Source organism: Pholcus phalangioides, unplaced genomic scaffold (assembly GCF_987345545.1).
Source record: "Pholcus phalangioides strain wild (caught in Gottingen) unplaced genomic scaffold, Ppha-v1.0 ptg000015l_1, whole genome shotgun sequence".
Taxonomy (NCBI): domain Eukaryota; kingdom Metazoa; phylum Arthropoda; class Arachnida; order Araneae; family Pholcidae; genus Pholcus; species Pholcus phalangioides.
Genome location: NW_028301608.1, coordinates 115853535 through 115872385, shown reverse-complemented (window position 1 = coordinate 115872385; position 18851 = coordinate 115853535). Strand labels below are relative to the sequence as shown.

At 35.9% G+C, this 18851-nt stretch overlaps 1 protein-coding gene across 2 annotated transcripts; it reads right to left on the bottom strand.

Annotated features, from left to right (window-relative positions):
• Nucleotides 1–1327: 1327 nt before the first annotated feature.
• Nucleotides 1328–18586, bottom strand: LOC149077676 (14-3-3 protein epsilon-like). Of its 2 annotated transcripts, none has more exons than XM_089245241.1 (5): nt 18112–18586; nt 7926–8125; nt 3676–3782; nt 3228–3586; nt 1328–3005 (listed from the first exon to the last, which is right to left on the bottom strand). In XM_089245241.1, the coding sequence occupies exons 1-5, from the start codon at nt 18173–18175 to the stop codon at nt 2947–2949; spliced, it is 789 nt and encodes a 262-aa protein (XP_089101367.1). In that variant the 5' UTR covers nt 18176–18586; the 3' UTR covers nt 1328–2946. The 2 variants fall into 2 exon arrangements, with proteins under 2 accessions (XP_089101367.1, XP_089101368.1); XM_089245242.1 differs by having other exon boundaries at nt 3243–3586; nt 18112–18407.
• Between the last annotated feature and the right edge of the window lie 265 nt (nt 18587–18851).

Genomic DNA, 18851 nt, shown 5'->3' with positions numbered 1-18851 from the left:
GGAACTGTGGGGGTGGGTAGTGGAAGCCAATTGCTTCGAGTGGCAAATTTTAGGGTCTATTATAAAATCGACACTAGTGAAGAGGAGGCGAAGAGCGGCAAAATTACAATCCCGGCTCAAAAAAATTCTGGTTATCGGCTCATTGCCGTATCCGTTTCCCTAGCTACGGCTTTGTGCCTCTTGTTCTACTTGGTACCCGTGTCCCCAATAAAGCACGTGAAATACCGAAAGGGAGGGACTAAACCAGCGTATCGTTATAGCGATAATACTGACGTCCCACTTCGCACAAATAAGGTGGATAAGCCAGCCCCCTTCGGCCCAAGTAATTTGGCGAGACCTCCCAACGGACACTCACTCGAAAATTTCAACCCGTTCTCATTTTTTGTGAGATGTTGCTGCACTACTTCACCAAACACCAACTCTGGCCATATCGCTATATTGCAATTTACTGTCATTGAGATGGGTTGGAAACGAAGACGCTATCGGTGGTCGCCTCAAGCCAGCACCTCCTAGAGATAGGCGGCCTCTGCAGTCTGCTTGTGACGTCAGTAAGTAGTCCATTTTCTCTCGGAATGCGAAAAATTATTGGATGTGCGGCATAGAAATCGCCAATCACTATGCAGTATTTGTGAGCCAATCAGATTCTACGCCAAAATAAGAAACTAAATAGGATGTGTTTCAAAATGTGGCAAACTTGCTAGGTAGTCTGACGTTTGTGGCAAACAGTGCAGAGGCCTATTTCTAGAAGGTGCTGCTCAAGCTCGTTAAGGAAAACATCTTACATATATACTTCCCTCGGATTTGAACCCCAGACAACCACCACGCCACTTGGGCACTACAGACTGCAATGGTCATGTCCGGTAGGGACATCAAAATATCATTGTATAGAATTAAAATAGCCAGTTTATACAGGGTGGACAAGTCCTAGACACATTTTAAAAGTTAAATCAACCAATTGGCATAAGGTAATATACAGAGCCACCTACAAACAAAAAATTTGAAAAATTTAATAAAAACTAGGCTAGAATAAGTATTTTTCATGTCAATTGGTAGATTTTTAAAATGTGCCTATATATGGGCTTTCCGTCCGCCCCATATATTCATCTATATATGACAGGACGGATTACATTATAAAAGTTCTTGCATAAAACTTGAAAATTTCTACCAATAAGCTTATTGATTGCATTTGTCAAGTTTTATAAAGCTTTCATAGTGTAATATCAGACATGCAGTCAAGAAGCAAAAGGGAAGCGAGATCTGTATAAGATATACAATAGCTTGTCTCTGAGAATTTTTTTCAAGATGAAACATACTAACAAAACCAATATTTTGGCTACAGAAAACAGCATTTATTTTTTTTCATCAGATGTACAACACAGCACAAAACAGCTACAGTGCACCAAACTGCTGTTAACTGGTCAAGGCAAATAATAGTAATTAAAAAAAACGAAAAGGAACTGAACACGGCAAAAACACAAATAAGCATTTATTTTTCAATTCCTTCCCCCCGTTCGGAATAGAGGAAGAAAGCATGCGAGATATTAAAATGTAAGGATTTAATATTAACATGTAGTGCCACAGGTTTCAAAATATGCAGAATATTATTTTCCAAATGTGAAATGCCTTGCACTCTTTCAACTACAGCCTCAGTTCTAAATTACGTTTAAAAACTCAGGTGTTCAGTTACTTTTAAAGAACATTTTTCAGATGCATAAAAATCTTGCTTTGCGCAAATGCATCAACTGAAACAATTACAAATTTAGATTCTGCAGCAGTGGCTTCTCGGCAGTTGAGATGTATAACATTAGATTCATCAAATCGGTGCAAGATAGAAATGGGAGAAAACTAATTGAGCAATACCTGGACAGTCAACAGCTAAGAGTGAATTTTGTTTGTAAAAAAAAAAATAGTATGCATACATGCACAAATATATATAATATTTAGAATATAAATTAGATACAATGGACAACAAAACTAAATATATATATACCAGAAATGTTACACTGACATTCAGATCAATAAAAACTGGTTATCATACAGCGATATAAAAAAAATTTTCATTAACATTTGTTTTTTTCCTTCAAAACAGCTAAACAGACATTCCGTAAGAAAAATAAAATATATATATTTAAAAAAAAAGCTTGAAAACAAATGATATAGAAACTGTTTATATATATTTGTTGTTGTTTTTTTTAAATAGCCAAATCGAGAGTGGAATGGAAAGAGGATAATGTCTAGTAGTACATATAACGGCGAGATATATATACCAGAAAGACATACGTTTCTTATTCTGTACTATTTAGTTATTTGGTCCGAACAACTGCAGAGAGCTCAGGGTAGGGGGAATTTTTTTCTTCAGAAGAGAATCATTTGTCGATATAACTTGAAGCAAATTGCACAAATCAGCTTTCAAGTTCAATAGCAGAAATTCAACGTAACAGACAAATATCATCACCATTATTCGTGCATTAGAGTGAAAAAACACTTTTAAAAATAGTAAGAAGCAGATCAAAGTCACGGCAAAACACATAACATGCAGAAAAACGGACCAAAATGTATTTTTGAATAGTCAAACAGGAGTTGGGGGGGGAGAAAGACCGGGGAAGCAAATATAGAGTAACAACTGGAAGCCAGAATTGACAGATTGTGACCAGTTTTTTTCCTTAAATTTTACTTGGAACACCGTAAAACACATTACACAGCAAGTGCGCCTTAACGACATACAGCTCTAGACAAGGTTCTGAAAAAAAGATTTTCACAAAACTTTTGCATTAATATAATTCACGAGATGACAAAAAAAAGGAAAAAATCTACATGAATGGGATGGGGGAACAAATGTGAAGGGAGAGGGAAAATAAGGATCGAGGACAAACAAAATGCAATACAACAGTCTTTCACAAAGTCCAAACACTGTAAATGGTTGCGCAGTTGCTGCTGGCTGCATTCTTAGGACACATCCTGATCTTCTGCTGCATCTTGCGGTGTTTCCTTCTGCTCTCCTTCCCCTAGAAGATCACACAAAACATGAAATTACATTCCAGAAAAAATGGCATGCACTCAAGTCTAATATTTGTTAGCAACCAATTTCACGTATCACAAATGATTAAATGATTGGGAGAAAAGGCACATTAAAACTAAAATGAGTGCATTATAATAAATGCAAAACAACCAATACTAAACAATGTGCTAACTACATAAACTAAGAATGAAGAAAAGTTGTAATTTACCAGAGGGATTCTCACCATCATGCTGCATATCAGAGGTCCACAGTGTTAAGTTGTCTCGCAGCAGCTGCATGATAAGGGTGGAATCCTTATAGCTGTCTTCGCTAAGAGTATCCAACTCGGCAATAGCATCATCGAAAGCTGCCTTTGCCAGGCGACATGCCCGATCAGGCGAGTTCAGGATCTCAAAGTAGAAGACAGAAAAATTGAGAGCCAGCCCCAGACGAATCGGATGAGTAGGCGCGAGTTCAGTCATGGCGATATCACTTGCAGCTTTGTAAGCCACTAAGCTGTTCTCCGCTGCCTCCTTCCTGTCGTTGCCAGTGGCAAATTCAGCAAGATAGCGATGATAATCACCTTTCCTGCATAAAAAATATAACTAAATTACACTAATTCATTTAAAAAACAAATTGGTCTAACTCATCCAAGCAATTTCTTTCATATAACTTACATTTTATAGTAGAACACTTTGGATTCACCAGTTGAAGCAGTGGGTATTAGATGCTTATCTAACACATCCAAGATATCATTACAGATCTCTCGCAACTCAGTTTCAACCTAGAAAAGAAAAACCATTTATGGCTTAGTGCTGAATAAAAATAAGAAATTAAGACATATATTCTGTAAACAAAATTTATGGTAATTTTCACAATTTTAAGACAAGCCATAATGTATCACTGAGGCTGTGACGTCACAATCCAGGTCCTGTGCATTTCTCTCTCATCACATTTTATTTCAAGTCTTTAATATTTACTTTACTATTTATCTTTCATTTTCCAATTTGTTATAACATATTAGCCAGAGAAATTTCATTTGAATAATTATAAAAAAGGACCTGAGAATTCTGCTTATCTGATGATGGTATGATAAAACAAAAAGGTATAAGTAGAGCTATTTATACATAATTCAGTCAATGTTTAAAATATTTCTTTTTTCTGACTTTATTTTGCGCAATATATATTTGAAAATAGATATGCTAATTTCTTTGTGCGTACTAAGCATTTTTTCCTGCACTTGTTTGATGGGAGCACATTTTTTTAAATCTAATATTTTTCTCAATATTGAGTAAATGAAACCTCAGGTCTAATTGTGAACATAAATATCGATAAGCTGTGAAAAGTAAAATTTATTCCTTACAAAGTTTTAGCTTGTATTTCGAAAACATTAAATTTAAATGAATGTCCTCTCCTTATGTAAGTATTTACACACACACTTGTGAATTTAAAATATTTTATAGTTCAATAATTTCATTGCCTATATATGGCGCATATTATAAATACCTTATTTGTAACCATAGCCGTACGTAGAATTTTCTCAGGGGGGGGGGGGGGTGTTTTTTTTCTTTCTCAAGAGGGGGTTATGTTTTTTCCTGCAAAATAACACTGTAAACTCAGCTTGGGGGCGAGGGGTTGGAACCCCAAAACCTCCACTTTGCGTACGCCAATGTTTGTAACATTATATACATTTTTTGTAGGTGTCGTGGGTGCTGCAATGTTCTCAGCTGTGGATTAAACTACAAGGGAAAGACCAAATGAAACCCTCATCGTAATGGGGGAAAATTTTTCCTTGCTTATCCTTCCTGGATAACTTATGATTAATAACAAAGTTACCAATTAAACAAACTAGAGACTGGATAAAAATTCAACCCATTTGCAGAATATCTAAATACAAGCATACCAAACTAATTTTTAAAAATTATATTAATTGGAATTTTTCATAAATTAATTTACTGATTATATATTATAGTGTGGTGTATACCTATCCCTTTCTGTGCAACAGGTTATGTCAGGGTGAATTTCTAGGATAAGTAAAATAAGAAGCTGAAAATAGAATCCTACCGCAATGATGTGGAAGTGAGCATGAATTACAAAAGTTCACTAACTGAAAGATGTACCTAGACAAAAATGTATTGAGCTACTTTGAAAAGGTGCAAACATCTAGAGACGAAAAATAAGTAAATTTTATGATGCAGGGTTCATACTCATTTTCATAAAAAAATTTCCCTGACTTTCCAGTCAAATTTTCAAAAAATTCCAGGTTTTTTTAAATAAAAACATTGATAAAAATTCACAAAAAATTAATAAAATTATTTATATTAATTACAAATTAATTGCAATTACGATATCATAATGTATCATAATCGTAGATTTTTTTACATGCATATATGCTTTTCAAATACACCTGATGGAGAAGAAAAATGGAACACAATTAAGAAATGAAAGATTTCCCTTTCCTGCAATTTCAATGCCCACAAGATTTCAGCCTTTACAGTTGTTTCCTTTGCAACATAATTAGTCAAAGATGTAGTTGGTTTCACTGCATCAGAATTCTTTACAGTTAGCTTGCACTCGCATAAGTGCTAGAATTGAGAAGTTTAGCAATCGGGGGTCGTTCACTAAACTCCTGATTTCACATGCTTTACATGGTTCTGGACAACTTATCTGTCCACATTGAGAGTTTTGCCGCAAAGCAGACACGATTTATATGGGTCATTTTTGACTGCTTCGGTACAATCAGCCTACTGACGATTCAGGTTTTTATCCGCTCACACAAGTTTTCTTACAACTCATTGTTTTCAGATAAAAATACCTACGTGGAAATCAAAATATACACGTGCATCATCCGCCATTGCTAATCGAAGTCAACTTACGAAATTATCGCAACTGAGCTCTGTACTCATGGCTTTCTACAATGTGCAGTTATGATGTTTCTGGAAACACTAGAAAGAGTTACGATAAGATCTTAACAATACGCTTTTCAAAGCGGACTTACGAAATCCTCGTTCCTCCTCGCGGTATCTATAGTTTTTTGCTATATTTTACGGATTATCGATATTTAAAATGTTTATGAATTCCATTTTTATCCCGACAGAAATGTTTTTTCCTCTACGTTATTTTTTTGATCAACTTTTTTTTTCTGGTCAGACGACAATTGTGACGATTTCCCAGGTTTTAAAACAAAAATGGGCCATTTTCCCTGACTTTTCCAGGTTTTCCCTGACCCGTACGAACCCTGTGATGCATTAATATTTGAGGGTAAATAATGGTTGACATTTTCTTAAATGTAAAATTGTAACAAGTGTTGAAAAAAAAAATTGATTCTGTAAGTACAGTGATACCTCAACTAATGAAAACATATCAGCTTGCAAATTTTTCATCACAAAGATTTTTCTGTTTCTGCTAACAAATATAGATTCAACTAATGATCATTTCTAATAACATGAATATACGCACCAACATAAAATATTGGCGCGAAGTGGACTGAATTTTTTTCATCACACAAATCACCATCAGAATTACTGTCATTAGTGCCCGATTAACTCATGTCCACCTTGGAATCTTTTCAGATGTAGCTATACTTTTCCTAAAATTCTTTAAACCAATTCATATAAAATTAAAGATTTAGCTAATAGAAAATGTATTAAAAAAAACCCATGTTTACAAAGTGAGAAATTATCATTGAGTTGTCCTTTAGCTTAGGCTACGTTGTTTGGAAGGACAAGTAGATGGTCCTGCCCCAGATCCCTTTATACCAGGGTTTGAAAAACAAAGGGTTAGGCATAAATAAATCGCCAATAGGCAATAAAATATGGTGAATGAAATCCTAATCTAGATTTGACACAAAATAGACGTTTTAGAAATATGAATATCTTTGTAACATAGATGGGTTTATTGGATTGCTGGTGGTGGAAACTATGTTATGAATCATCATGCACCTCAGAAGAAAATTTTACAATATTTGAAATGTGTGTAACATAAAATAAGTTTACACCCACACCAATGTTGGCCATGGACTGCCATATGGTTAATAACTATGAATTAATTCAACCTATAATAGACCTAATGTTGTTGACCATGGCCAGGTCTTCCTTTTATCCTGCTGATGATAGCAATTAACTCCAATACAGGTCTTCTCCTGGTCTGATTGCCAACTGACTTAATGGTGCCCTTACTAATGGTTCTTAACATGTCCATGGAAAGGCAATGTAGATGTGCATGGACTTGTTACTTTCTAGTCAGACTGAAACTGGTTGGGCAAGATCTGATTTATTAAACTTCGATATTTTATTAACGTTAAAACTTTTAAAATTACTACATGTTAAGTTGGAATCTTAATTGTTCGTGTAACTAAAATTTAACTAATAAATGTTTCAAGTGTGTCGTCACTCTTTATTACCGTCTGACAATGATTCAATTATTGATAAAACAAATGAACTGGGAATGCAACTGGCTTGAACAAATTGCAGCTTTCATAAATGAGACCTACCAAATGAACTAGAGATTGTGCAGAAAGGATAAAAGTAAAATGTACCAGGGAAAATGAGAAAACGAAAATTTAATGTACAACCACTCTTCAACCTACAACATTTTGACTTAATTTTTTTAAACTCAAAATATTTGAAACTTGACAAATGAAAAAAAAAAAATTTAGGTACCAGCCAAATTATTGGTCACAGGAATCGGCTTCTTTTTAAGAAAAATACGATCCGAAATTCTCAAACCTTGAAATTTGCGTTAACAAAAGCTATGTGCTATTATAGAAAAAGTAGGTTTTTTTCTTAGAAGAATTAGAAAACAATGAAAGTGCTTAGAAACAGTTTTGTTCATTTTCACAAACACTCATAATTAAAAAAAAAAAAAAAAAAAAAAAATTTTAAGCAAAAAACTAAAAAAAAAATTTTACAAAAACAGAAATACGAACCTGTATTCGGTACTGACGAATCATTTCAAGCTTGGTTTCAGCTCCCTTGTTCTCTTCCTTCTGCTCAATGCTACTGATAATTCTCCATGATGCTCTGCGAGCACCAATTACATTCTTGTATGCCACAGACAAGAGGTTCCTCTCTTCGACAGTCAGTTCCACATCCAATGATGCCACCTTCTTCATTGCCTCTACCATTTCTGAAAAGTAATTGGAGAAAACCAAAAATGATTTATGAAACTACAAAACATTGAGAACAAATTGCCACAAAAATAGACAAGACCTAACAGAAATCAAATGGATCCAATCCAGGGTTGGCAGGTTTTTGACGGTTTAAACTGTCACGTTAAAAACAGTCAAATATTGCTTTTCAATATAAAAATTCCCATTGGAAATGCACACGTTAATTGCATGTAATGTTTAAAGTGACCATGTTATACAAAGAATAAATATTTAATATGATTCTGTCTACTCTACAAAATTATTTTACACAATATATATTTTTTTCTTATAAAATATACAATTTGAATAAAGCATAGCATAAACATGAAAGGGAAAACTATGGAATGATTTGACATTCTCGGATTCAAAATGATTCTTGACCTTCCAAAATTTCTTCAACTGCTTATACACTGCTGGCCACCGTAAATGCAACACCCTGAAGGAAGCATGCAAATAATATGAAATTTACAACATGCATTAGCGGAGGTGAGATATGCAAATGATTAGAATTTCAGCGCAGATGCACATCACGCGCCCCTGTGGCGCCACTTCAAAGCGCTATTTAAGGCTAGGAGATTTCGACGATTTGAAGTACGGCAATTGTGTTTTTCTTGTGGTTTTTTCAAAAAAAAAGATCAATTATGCCTCGTAGAAAACAGCGATCATCTTTTGATCAAGTATCCGAGTTCGACAGAGGAAGGATAGTGGCCTACCGAGATTGTGGATTATCTTTCAGGGAAATCTGTAGTCGTGTTGGACGAAACCAAACAACTGTAATGCGGATATGTGATCGTTGGATGCAGGAGGGTACGACGGACCGACGTGTTCGATCGCATCCACCTCAGTGCACCACTTCACGTGATGACAGGCGTATTGTGCGTATGGCAGTGACGGATCGCTCAGCCACATCACGAACCATAGCAGAGCACATTCAGTCTGTACCGCATCATCCAGTGTCTGCGCGTACCATTCGACGCCGTTTACAGCAGAGTGGTCTGTCCGCAAGACGTCCATTGCTTCGTCTACCCTTGACGCAGAACCACAGACGTCTCCGCCGCTAATGGTGCGATGAAAGAAGGATGTGGACGGCACAATGGAATGAAATTGCCTTTACTGACGAGTCACGCTTCTGTCTGCAACACCACGATGGTCGGATTCGAGTCTGGAGACACAGTGGAGAGAGGATGCTGAACAGCTGCGTTATGCACCGCCACACTGGTCCTGCACCGGGTATTATGGTATGGGGCGGCATTGGATATCACTCTTGCACTCCTCTAGTACGCATTGCCGGTACTTTAAAAAGCCAGCGCTACATCTCCGAGGTGTTGGAGCCAGTTGTCCTTCCTTACCTTCAGGGCTTGCCCACAGCCATATTTCAACAGGATAATGCGCGACCACACGTGGCACGCATTGTCCAAAGGTTCTTCGTCAATCGCCAGATTGAATTGCTTCCCTGGCCAGCTCGCTCTCCAGATCTTTCGCCGATAGAAAACATGTGGTCCATGGTTGCTCAACGATTGACCCAGATTACATCCCCAGCTGCCACACCAGATCAACTTTGGCAACGCGTGGAAGCTGCTTGGTCTGCTGTACCCCAAGAAATCTCTTTGAATCAATGCCGAGGAGTGTGGCAGCAGTGATCAACAATGGCGGCTACTCTGGCTACTGATTTTGGCAGGAACCACACTTCACAGAAGTCTATAAATTTAATCATTTGATGCTTGGTCAACATGCTATCTACAAAATAAATATTGTTGCGATATCTCTTGTCTTTCTTGGTGTTGCAATTTGGGTGGCCAGCAGTGTATATGTGTGCATTGATATAAACCATCTTCTGTATTCATTTTACAGCAGATAAGAGTTTAAAAAAAGGTTTATTACATCATATATGTATGGTGATTTCTGTTATTAAATTATCTAGATAACCACTGATACTTAAAATGATAATCTTGTTGTGCATAACATTGAAATATATCTAGCGATCAAAATACTAAATTGTAGGATTAATTTGTAATTTAATTTGGCAATGCTAGCTTGTATATGTCAAACTTGTTTAATCTTACTTTTGCACTATGATATGGTACATTTACCAGCATTTATAATGCAATGGTTCTCCAATTGAAGCTGTATTCAAAAGTGCAAAACAAATGCTTTGGGTATCAAGTTTTGTCAGCTCTGCTTTGGTTGAAAATACACTTTAAAGCTCTGAATTTATACACCCTGATCTAAGAAATTTTTAGGTGAAAATAAATGAGTTTAACTAATGCAATAACAGATGCTGCATGATAATTTTTATATGGAATAAAATTTTGGGCATATCACTAAATTTAAAATATCAAAATTGGTATTTTCCCTCAGTAATTATAATTCTGAATATAAAACCCTTTAATCTAAATAAGTGTTTTTTTATTTAACATATCAAGTTAACAAAAACTATTTGACATCATTGACAGTAAAATTTTGATAGTTTTAATACAGAGTTATTTTCTGGGGTCAAAAACCTAACCCTATTATACATATTTTGAATAAGCAGCTCTATTCCACTTAGCAAATTGAACACAGGTAATGAGTAGCTTAGATAAATAAACCATAAAATTATATATATGTTCTAGACTCTTATGTTGAAAAATTCAAAATTGAAAATTATAATTAATATTTTGTTTTAATTATTTTAATAAATTGTTTAAAAATAAAAGATGTAATATGCCAAAAAGTAAGTTTTTCGTCATGTTGTACACCTATTGTGTTTAAAACATTATCAAAAGGCATTCATTAAGGTTTCAGATGGTTTGACAGTTTAAACCAGTTTTTGACAGTGTCAAAAACCCAACCCTGGTCCAATCTATTTGTGTGATAAGGATTATTTTTATTACCATCCAACAGATGGCATAGAGTTTACATACCCTTCAGAAAGACGTCAAATGTAATACTTTGGTAATGTTTATTTTCTCTGGGCTTGCCTGCTTTGACTAGATTAACAGTCTCGCTTGTCTACTAGGGCTTTTAAATCTACTTAGTGAAATAATGCAGCAATTAAGAAAAATTCCCCTTTTCCCGATATAATCCAAATGCAGTTCAGGTGCATCAAGATGACAATAACTGCTCACAAAGCGGGGCCCGGATAGAATTTATTGATTCACAAATATTTCATTGCTGTAAGCCGCAGCATTTCTTGTTATATTTGGGGAGGCAAAACTGAAATCACATCTATAGTTATAGCCCTCGGAAGGCAAAATGTTTTGAATTGTTTTGCAATGAGCTCTTGGCTGACTGGAAATGTTCTGTGGTAAAAATGACTATAATACTGCTTTCTACTTTCATAATTCTTCCAGACTGTTCTGTAGTAACACCGATTGTTCTGAAACATGCGTCACAGATTTTGACATATTCATATTCTGCTCTGGGGGTTATTGCTGTAGCAATTTTACTATGTTCTTTCTTATGTCTCTGGCACATTGGCATGCAGGTCCGTTAGTGATTGGACGAAACACATAGATACTAATTCACAGACTTTCTGTAGTTTATCACGGGATGACACATTCCGCAAAGAAAACATGTCAAACAAATAAAAGGGAAAATTTAGACACTTTGTCATCCCAAATTTTTTTAGCTATGATTAACTACTTCACTTGCTTTTGGTAGCCTATCATATTTGGCAACTACCGATTTTTCGTACTTGAAATTCTGATTCCCCATATTTTCAGAGAAAACGGGATCAACCTGAAATTGCAAGGACTGAAAGAGTATTTTCCATTCAAACAAAGCTCAATTTGAAGACTTAGGTATTTTTCTATGAAGATACGAAAAAAAATCGGAATTAGATTTCCGATCGGAAGATTTAATAAGGCTGAAAAATCTGAAGGCTTCCGGGTAAATCGGAAGCATTGGCATCTATGTGAAACATTTTCTGCGTTCTTGAACTTTATATCATTTTGCTTTCATCACATGGTGGTGCCGTTGCTATATTATCTGCTCTCAATCATGTTTCAGCATTTTTCCTTTCCTCCCTCTATTATTCAAAAAATCCTGCGGAATTTATTTTTCCGGTGAATGTGATCTCAGTTTTTCAATTTGCTTGTACCAGGGTTGGGTTTTTGACATGACAAGCGTCAAAAACAGGTTTAAACTATCAAAAATCTAAATGAATGCTTTTTGATGTTTTGAACACAATAAGTATATAACATGATGAAAAACTTACTTTTTTGTATAGTGCAATGTTTTATTTTTATTTCCCAAACTTTTTCTCCCATCACCCCCCCCCCAAAGCAATCTAACCCATAGGATCCTATGTTATACCCCGTAGCTTCTACCGCTCCCCTGGAACATTTCATCGCGCCCACATTGGGAATCACTAGTCTAGAACATATATAGTTTTGTGGTTCATTTTATCTAAGCTACTGTTTACCCGTGTTCAATTTGCTAAGTGGAATAGAGCTGTTTATTCAAAATATGTATGATAGGAGCATTACAGAATTAGGTTCTAGACTTCAGAAACTATAAATCAGTTAAAACAGTAAAAAACATTGTCAATGTTGTCAAATAGTTTTTTTTTTAACCTGATAGATATGCTAAATAAAAAAAACATAGATTAAAGGGTTTTATATTCAGAATTATAATTACTGAGAATGTATTTTGATATTTTAAATTTTCTGATCTGCCTAAAATTTTATTCCACGTAAAAATTCTCACATAGAATCTGTTAATACACTAATTAAACTCATTTATTTTCATCTAAAAATTTCTTAGAGCTCAGGGTGTATAATTTCAGAGTTTTAAAAAGTATTTTCAACCAAAGCAAAGCCAATAGAACTTGATACCCAAAGCATTTGTTTTGCATATTTAAAATTAAATACAGTTTCAATTCGAAAACCATTGCATTATAAATGCTAGTAAATATATTATATCATAGTACAGAAGTAAGAATAAGTTTGACTAAGGATAAGTTACAGGAATTTCTTAAGCATCATGTACAAGCTAGCATTGCCAAATTAAATAACATTTTGGTTCTACAATTTAATATTTTGATCGCTACATATATTTCAATATTATGCACAATAAGAGTAATCTCAGTGATTATCTAGATAATTTAATAATAACAGAAATCAACATTACACATATCGTGTAATAAACTATTTTTAAACACTTATCTGTTATAAAAAGAATATAGCAGATGGTTTATATCAAAGCATATACAGGGTGATTATAAAAAACTATCTCGACATATGGGCCCCTAACTATCATACCATTCACAGAAACTGAATGAAATTTTGGCATAAGGAATTTTGATGTATGCGCTCAAGAAAGAGTGACACTTGTTTTCCATATCAAACAGTTACGGTTACAGTGAGAAAATTTCGAAAATATCAAATGGCAACACCAAGTATTTTGTATTGGAATGTGATCTCCGTTATGAAAAACCCTAAATAGGGTTCGAACTGCAACTGTAGCATGAAAATCACCGGCGGTAGATAGGCTAAAAGTGAGGACAACCAATAAGGACAGAGAAGCAGCATAAAATAAAGCATTTTATTGTGTTTCACAAATTTTCCACATGACCTTGTGGAGGGGTAATCAGGCTGGGATCTCAGCAGAAGAAACGGTGTGACGAATGAAACGAACATTGATGCTCTGGTGCACGGCAAAGTCCTTTTTACTTTTTCCTTGCCTAGCTCTGGGGATTTTCGTGCTACAGGTGCCATTCCAACGCTATTTAGTGTTTTTCAGTATGGAGATCGCATTCCAATACAAAAAACTTGGTGTTGCCATTTGATATTTTCGAAATTTTCTCACTGTAACCGTAACTATTAGCGTGACACTGTTGTTTTCCATATCATTCTTGAGCGCATACATCAAAATACCTTATGCCAAAATTTCATTCAGTTTCTGTGAATGGTATGATAGTTAGAGACCCATATGTCGGGATAGTTTTTTTTATAATCACCCCGTATATAAGCAGTTGAAAAAATTTGGGAAGGTCAATCATCTTGAATCAGAGAATGTGTCAAATCATTCTATAGTTTTCCCTTCAGGGTTTATGCTATGCTTTATTAAAATTGTATATTTTACAAGAAAAAAAAACCATATATATTTTGTCCAAAATAATTCTGTAGAGAGTAGAAAATTTTAGAATCATATTAAATATTTATTCTTTGTATAACAGTCCCTTTAAACATTACATGCAATTAATGTGTGCATTTCCAATGGGAATTTTTTTTATTGGAAAGTAATATTTGAGGTTTTTTGACAGTTTTTGATGTGACGGTTTAAACCGTCAAAAACTGCCATGTGTCAAAAACCTGCCAACCCTGGCTTGTACCATCCATGGATGCCCTTTGGATTATTCCGGTTTGTAATGTGGATTATTACTGTGCCATGGAAAAAACCTGAAAGAAAAAAAACCAGGCGAGCAATAATATACATATTTTTTATTTACCTATGTTATGCAGTTATGCATCGGGTTGAACAAGGATCGCAACCCGAGGTGTTGGTGCCCATAAAAATAACCATTTTCACCACTTTATTCCCTGGTTAGTTATAACTCCTGGAAACTAAACACACATATATATATATCGCACTTACTATAGTGTAATGTGCACACCAGAATGCCACATACTCGAAGAAAAATTCAGAAACCCTTTCGATATATTTGACAAAACATACAGTTCCATGCTTGTTATTTGCTGGTATAGCGCTTGCTCACAAAATGAAACAATGGTACAATGACGATAGGCAATAGAAACCCTTGCTGCTCTCTCACTGTGGCAATTTATTTGAAACAGACTGAAGAACTAAAGAAACAGACTGAAGAAAAGTCTGAAAAACCAGAGAAGACCATCTCCAAAGGACCCTTACTGCACGATTACAGGTATTTTTTGGCTTTCATGATGGCAAGGCCAATAATGAGCGACAATTTTCTGAGAAATTGAAAATGAGAACTTGTTAGGAAAAGCTTAACTCATAGGAAACAATTCTAACCTTATTTCCACCCTGTTACTTTTACCAAAGTCAAACATGTTTGTTGGGCGAGTGATCAGCAGGTCCACACTACACATCTTTGAGTTAATCTTCCATAACGTGGATGAAGAAAAGCAACAAATCGGCTGCTCACCAGGATAGATTTAATATATTAAATTTGATTTATATATCAAAAGAAATCCAAGCCAACCACCCTCCCCAAATAACACATGGCAAGAAATCTATGATTATATGACTATAACTAGTTTGTGTACGACTCAAAAATGGGAAAGGGGAGAAAGGAAACAACAGACACAATTATTCTCCAAGGAACACAAGTATACATAACATAGACCTAGTGATTCAGTTACAATATTCAAGACAAATGGATTTAGAATTTTCTCTTGTACGCTATACACATTGTGGTGCTCTTGCTGCTGCAGTCAAATTTTTTCTTGTCCTCCATTCCTCAAATCTGCTACCCAGGCTGCAGCCTTCTTCACTGGTTACAAATATGTCTCCGATATCACAGTTTGGATCCCGGCTCCAAAACTATTACCTATACCAAAAGATTAGTTTTTGCTCACTGAATATCTAGATTATGTCCCGCTTGGAGAGATAAAAGTAGATTATTCTGTTATTGGAACAAATGAGTTAAAACTGAAACATATGCAGTACAATCACTTATTTATTGGCGATTTAATTTCAAGCCTGTTAGTATTGTTTTCCTGGTGCAATTTTTTTTGTAGACCTTTTTCCTGTAACTTATAATTTCCTTCAGCTTCCAGGTAGCTATTTCCTTTTTACTATTGACCAATCTGAGGGTGTGAAGTCACTCCTACATATCACTAATAATAAGCTTTTCTATACAGCTCTGCATTTGCTTCGCATTTCATTGTACCATATGAACAGTTTTCCCAGTATATTATGTTTTTCCTTGTTAAAATATCTCGGTTTGGATTTTTCTCTCCCAGGTTATACATTCATATATTCCCATTTTTTATAAATTTCTCATATACTAGCATTTCGTTTTCATCCACAATCATGGTTTTTATTAAATCCACAAATTGTTCTTCCCCAAACCCAGAGTTTTTTGTCCTGACCATTTACGTTTTTTTTAATGTTTGATTTTCAATCTTGATCCCTCAGTCTCAAGAATGTTTTGTTTACTATTGCTGTTTGATTTAGAAGTCTATCTTTTATAACAGTTTTTTAAAGCAAGAAAGACATCCAAAAGCATGGCTTCCATTCTTGCCAACCTCTAATGCTTTTAAACGTTTTTCACTCGAAAGAAAAATCTCAAACACATTGCTATATAAAAGGGGGATGGTAATATAGCTGTAGTAAAATCAGGGCTTGGCAAATCTGAAAAAAAAGTTTATACGTCAGCCGAATTTCTTAAGCGCCAAGCAAATATATTTTTTCAAGAAAAATGGTACTAAATAGTCCTTTTGACTTTCCCTGGACTTAATGACCCATTTCAATGCCGTTTCGTCTTCCTCAAACTTAAAATTTAAAATCAATAAATTTCAGGTGCCAACACTAATTTTTTCGTCACCATGGTGACTTGGCGCTTGGGATTGACAAGCCCTTGTATAAACATCACTTTCGTTCAAGAAGTTGAGAAAATATTGAAAAGAGAAGCAATTGATTCTAATTCTAACAGGCAGGTTTGGTGGCCCTGGCGCCAGACAAGAAAGGCACAAATTCCAACTTCACGGGGGGGGGGGGGGGGGGGGGGGGGGTATTAAAATGCATGCTCGCTCCGTCAAAAACAAGCATCAGCGCCCGAGTGGCAAGATGCTCATCTTCCACCGTGAAGGTTGCCATCAGATCGTTGGTTTGATCCAGGGAAGAATACAGATCAGAAATTTTCCCTTACGAGCTTGAGGTGACCCCCAATAGATGGCACCTTCATTTCCACCCCAACTCAACAGCCCCAAAGCAGAATGTTTAGCACTGTCCTGCGACGAGCCCTCAGCTGACTGGAAATGTTCTGCGGTAAAAATCCCCATACATGTAATTTTTTTTTGCACTTTTTATTAAAATTCTTCCAAATTGTTCTGCAGTAGTGCTAATTGTTCTGCGACGTACGTCGCAGATTTTGGCACTTTCTGCTTTGGGGCTCAACAATGGCAGTGAATTGCAATGTAGGGGGATGTGGCTGGAGTTTGTCAGTTAGTACTTCCCCATAACAAGCATCCAGTTACGGCCCTGCTAAAAATGCAAGTGAAATACGTAAATTTTTATGAAAAAATCATGCATCCAATAGCAATAGAGAAATGTTTCATCTCAAGAAAGATATGGTTTAGTTTTGATGCGCCTTGATTTTTCTAGTAATTCAATCTGAACTGCTGAGAACAAATGCCTATGCTTCGCCATAGGGGAGGATACTGACAAAGCCCTGGAATGAATTCATTATATGAAAAGCCTAGGGACTTACGAAAGATCCCAGCTTTAGGAATCCTTGTTCATACCACAAAATCTAATTCCCCAGTTTGAATGGTCATCACCCAGGAACACAATTGAAGATGGCTTTCCCACAAGGCGATTTAAATTAAATTGCCAAGTCCTCCAATTTGAATTTTGAACCATGTGAAATCCAACCCAAGTAAAAAATTGGGCCAACCCAATAGGAATATCAATCGCGCTCTCATTTCAATCCACAGTTGCTAACACCCACACGCAAAACGGTGCAATCTAATAAACTACATTAAACCATTATAATTAGATCATTTAGCCGAGGGATTCAAACATTACTCGAGATACGAACACATTTTATCGATTATTCAGCTGCTTTTATAACGAATCCTTCCCGAGTATCACGTGCGCTACGAATCTTGGAATTCCGAGCAATGACTCATAATCGACGAATATCTGCAGAACGGGTCATCGAACTCGCAAAATTAAGATCACACCCGAATTAAACGTCGGAAAAAGCCGGCGATTAACGGCGAAATCGACGTTGAATGAATCGAATTTCGAGATGCAATGGACAAAAAAGGCTTACCGTCATATCGTTCGGCTTGTTCCGCCAGTTTCGCTTTATAGACGTTGTCTTCTCTGTCGGCCATCACAGCAGCTGAATATTTCACACGAGAACAATGAAATTACTGCGATTCAATCTCCCTTGAAATGATTCTCCAGCTGAATTAATTCACAAAATCGAGAAGGATCAATTCGATGGCCGTTATTAGATTATATACAAAGACACGAACGAACGCCCTTCGATTCTCGCTAGAATATTATAAATGAGACTCCGCCCAGAGCCCACGCTTTTGCTTCTTCGCCCGCCGCCGCAAAGATGGCCGAATACGATCCCAGGCTTCCTACCTTCTGGTGTTACTTGATAACCGGCACGTTTTTGCTTATCATTCGATTAAAAAAATAATATCCGAAAAATAATTGTTATCGGAAAAAATATAAGAAAATATTATTAAAATATTTTTTGAACTCAGTTTTATTTTCATGAAATTGCTCGAGGTCATTTCAAAATGTCATTTGATTTGGTCATCAAATGTATGTGAACAGAAACTTTTCATCTGATTTCTTGATGACCATATTCTCACAGGGTAAATGCGGAATTTTTCTGATTGAGGCCTGATTTCTGCATGCATGTCCCCTCCCCCAACAGACGTGGATTGAGGTTGATTGAGACCCTGGGCGCAGTGCCGCCTTAACGCATGGGCCCACCCGGGCACGGACCGGGGGCCTCACAAAAATTAGAAGTGGTTGAAATTTTCGAAGATT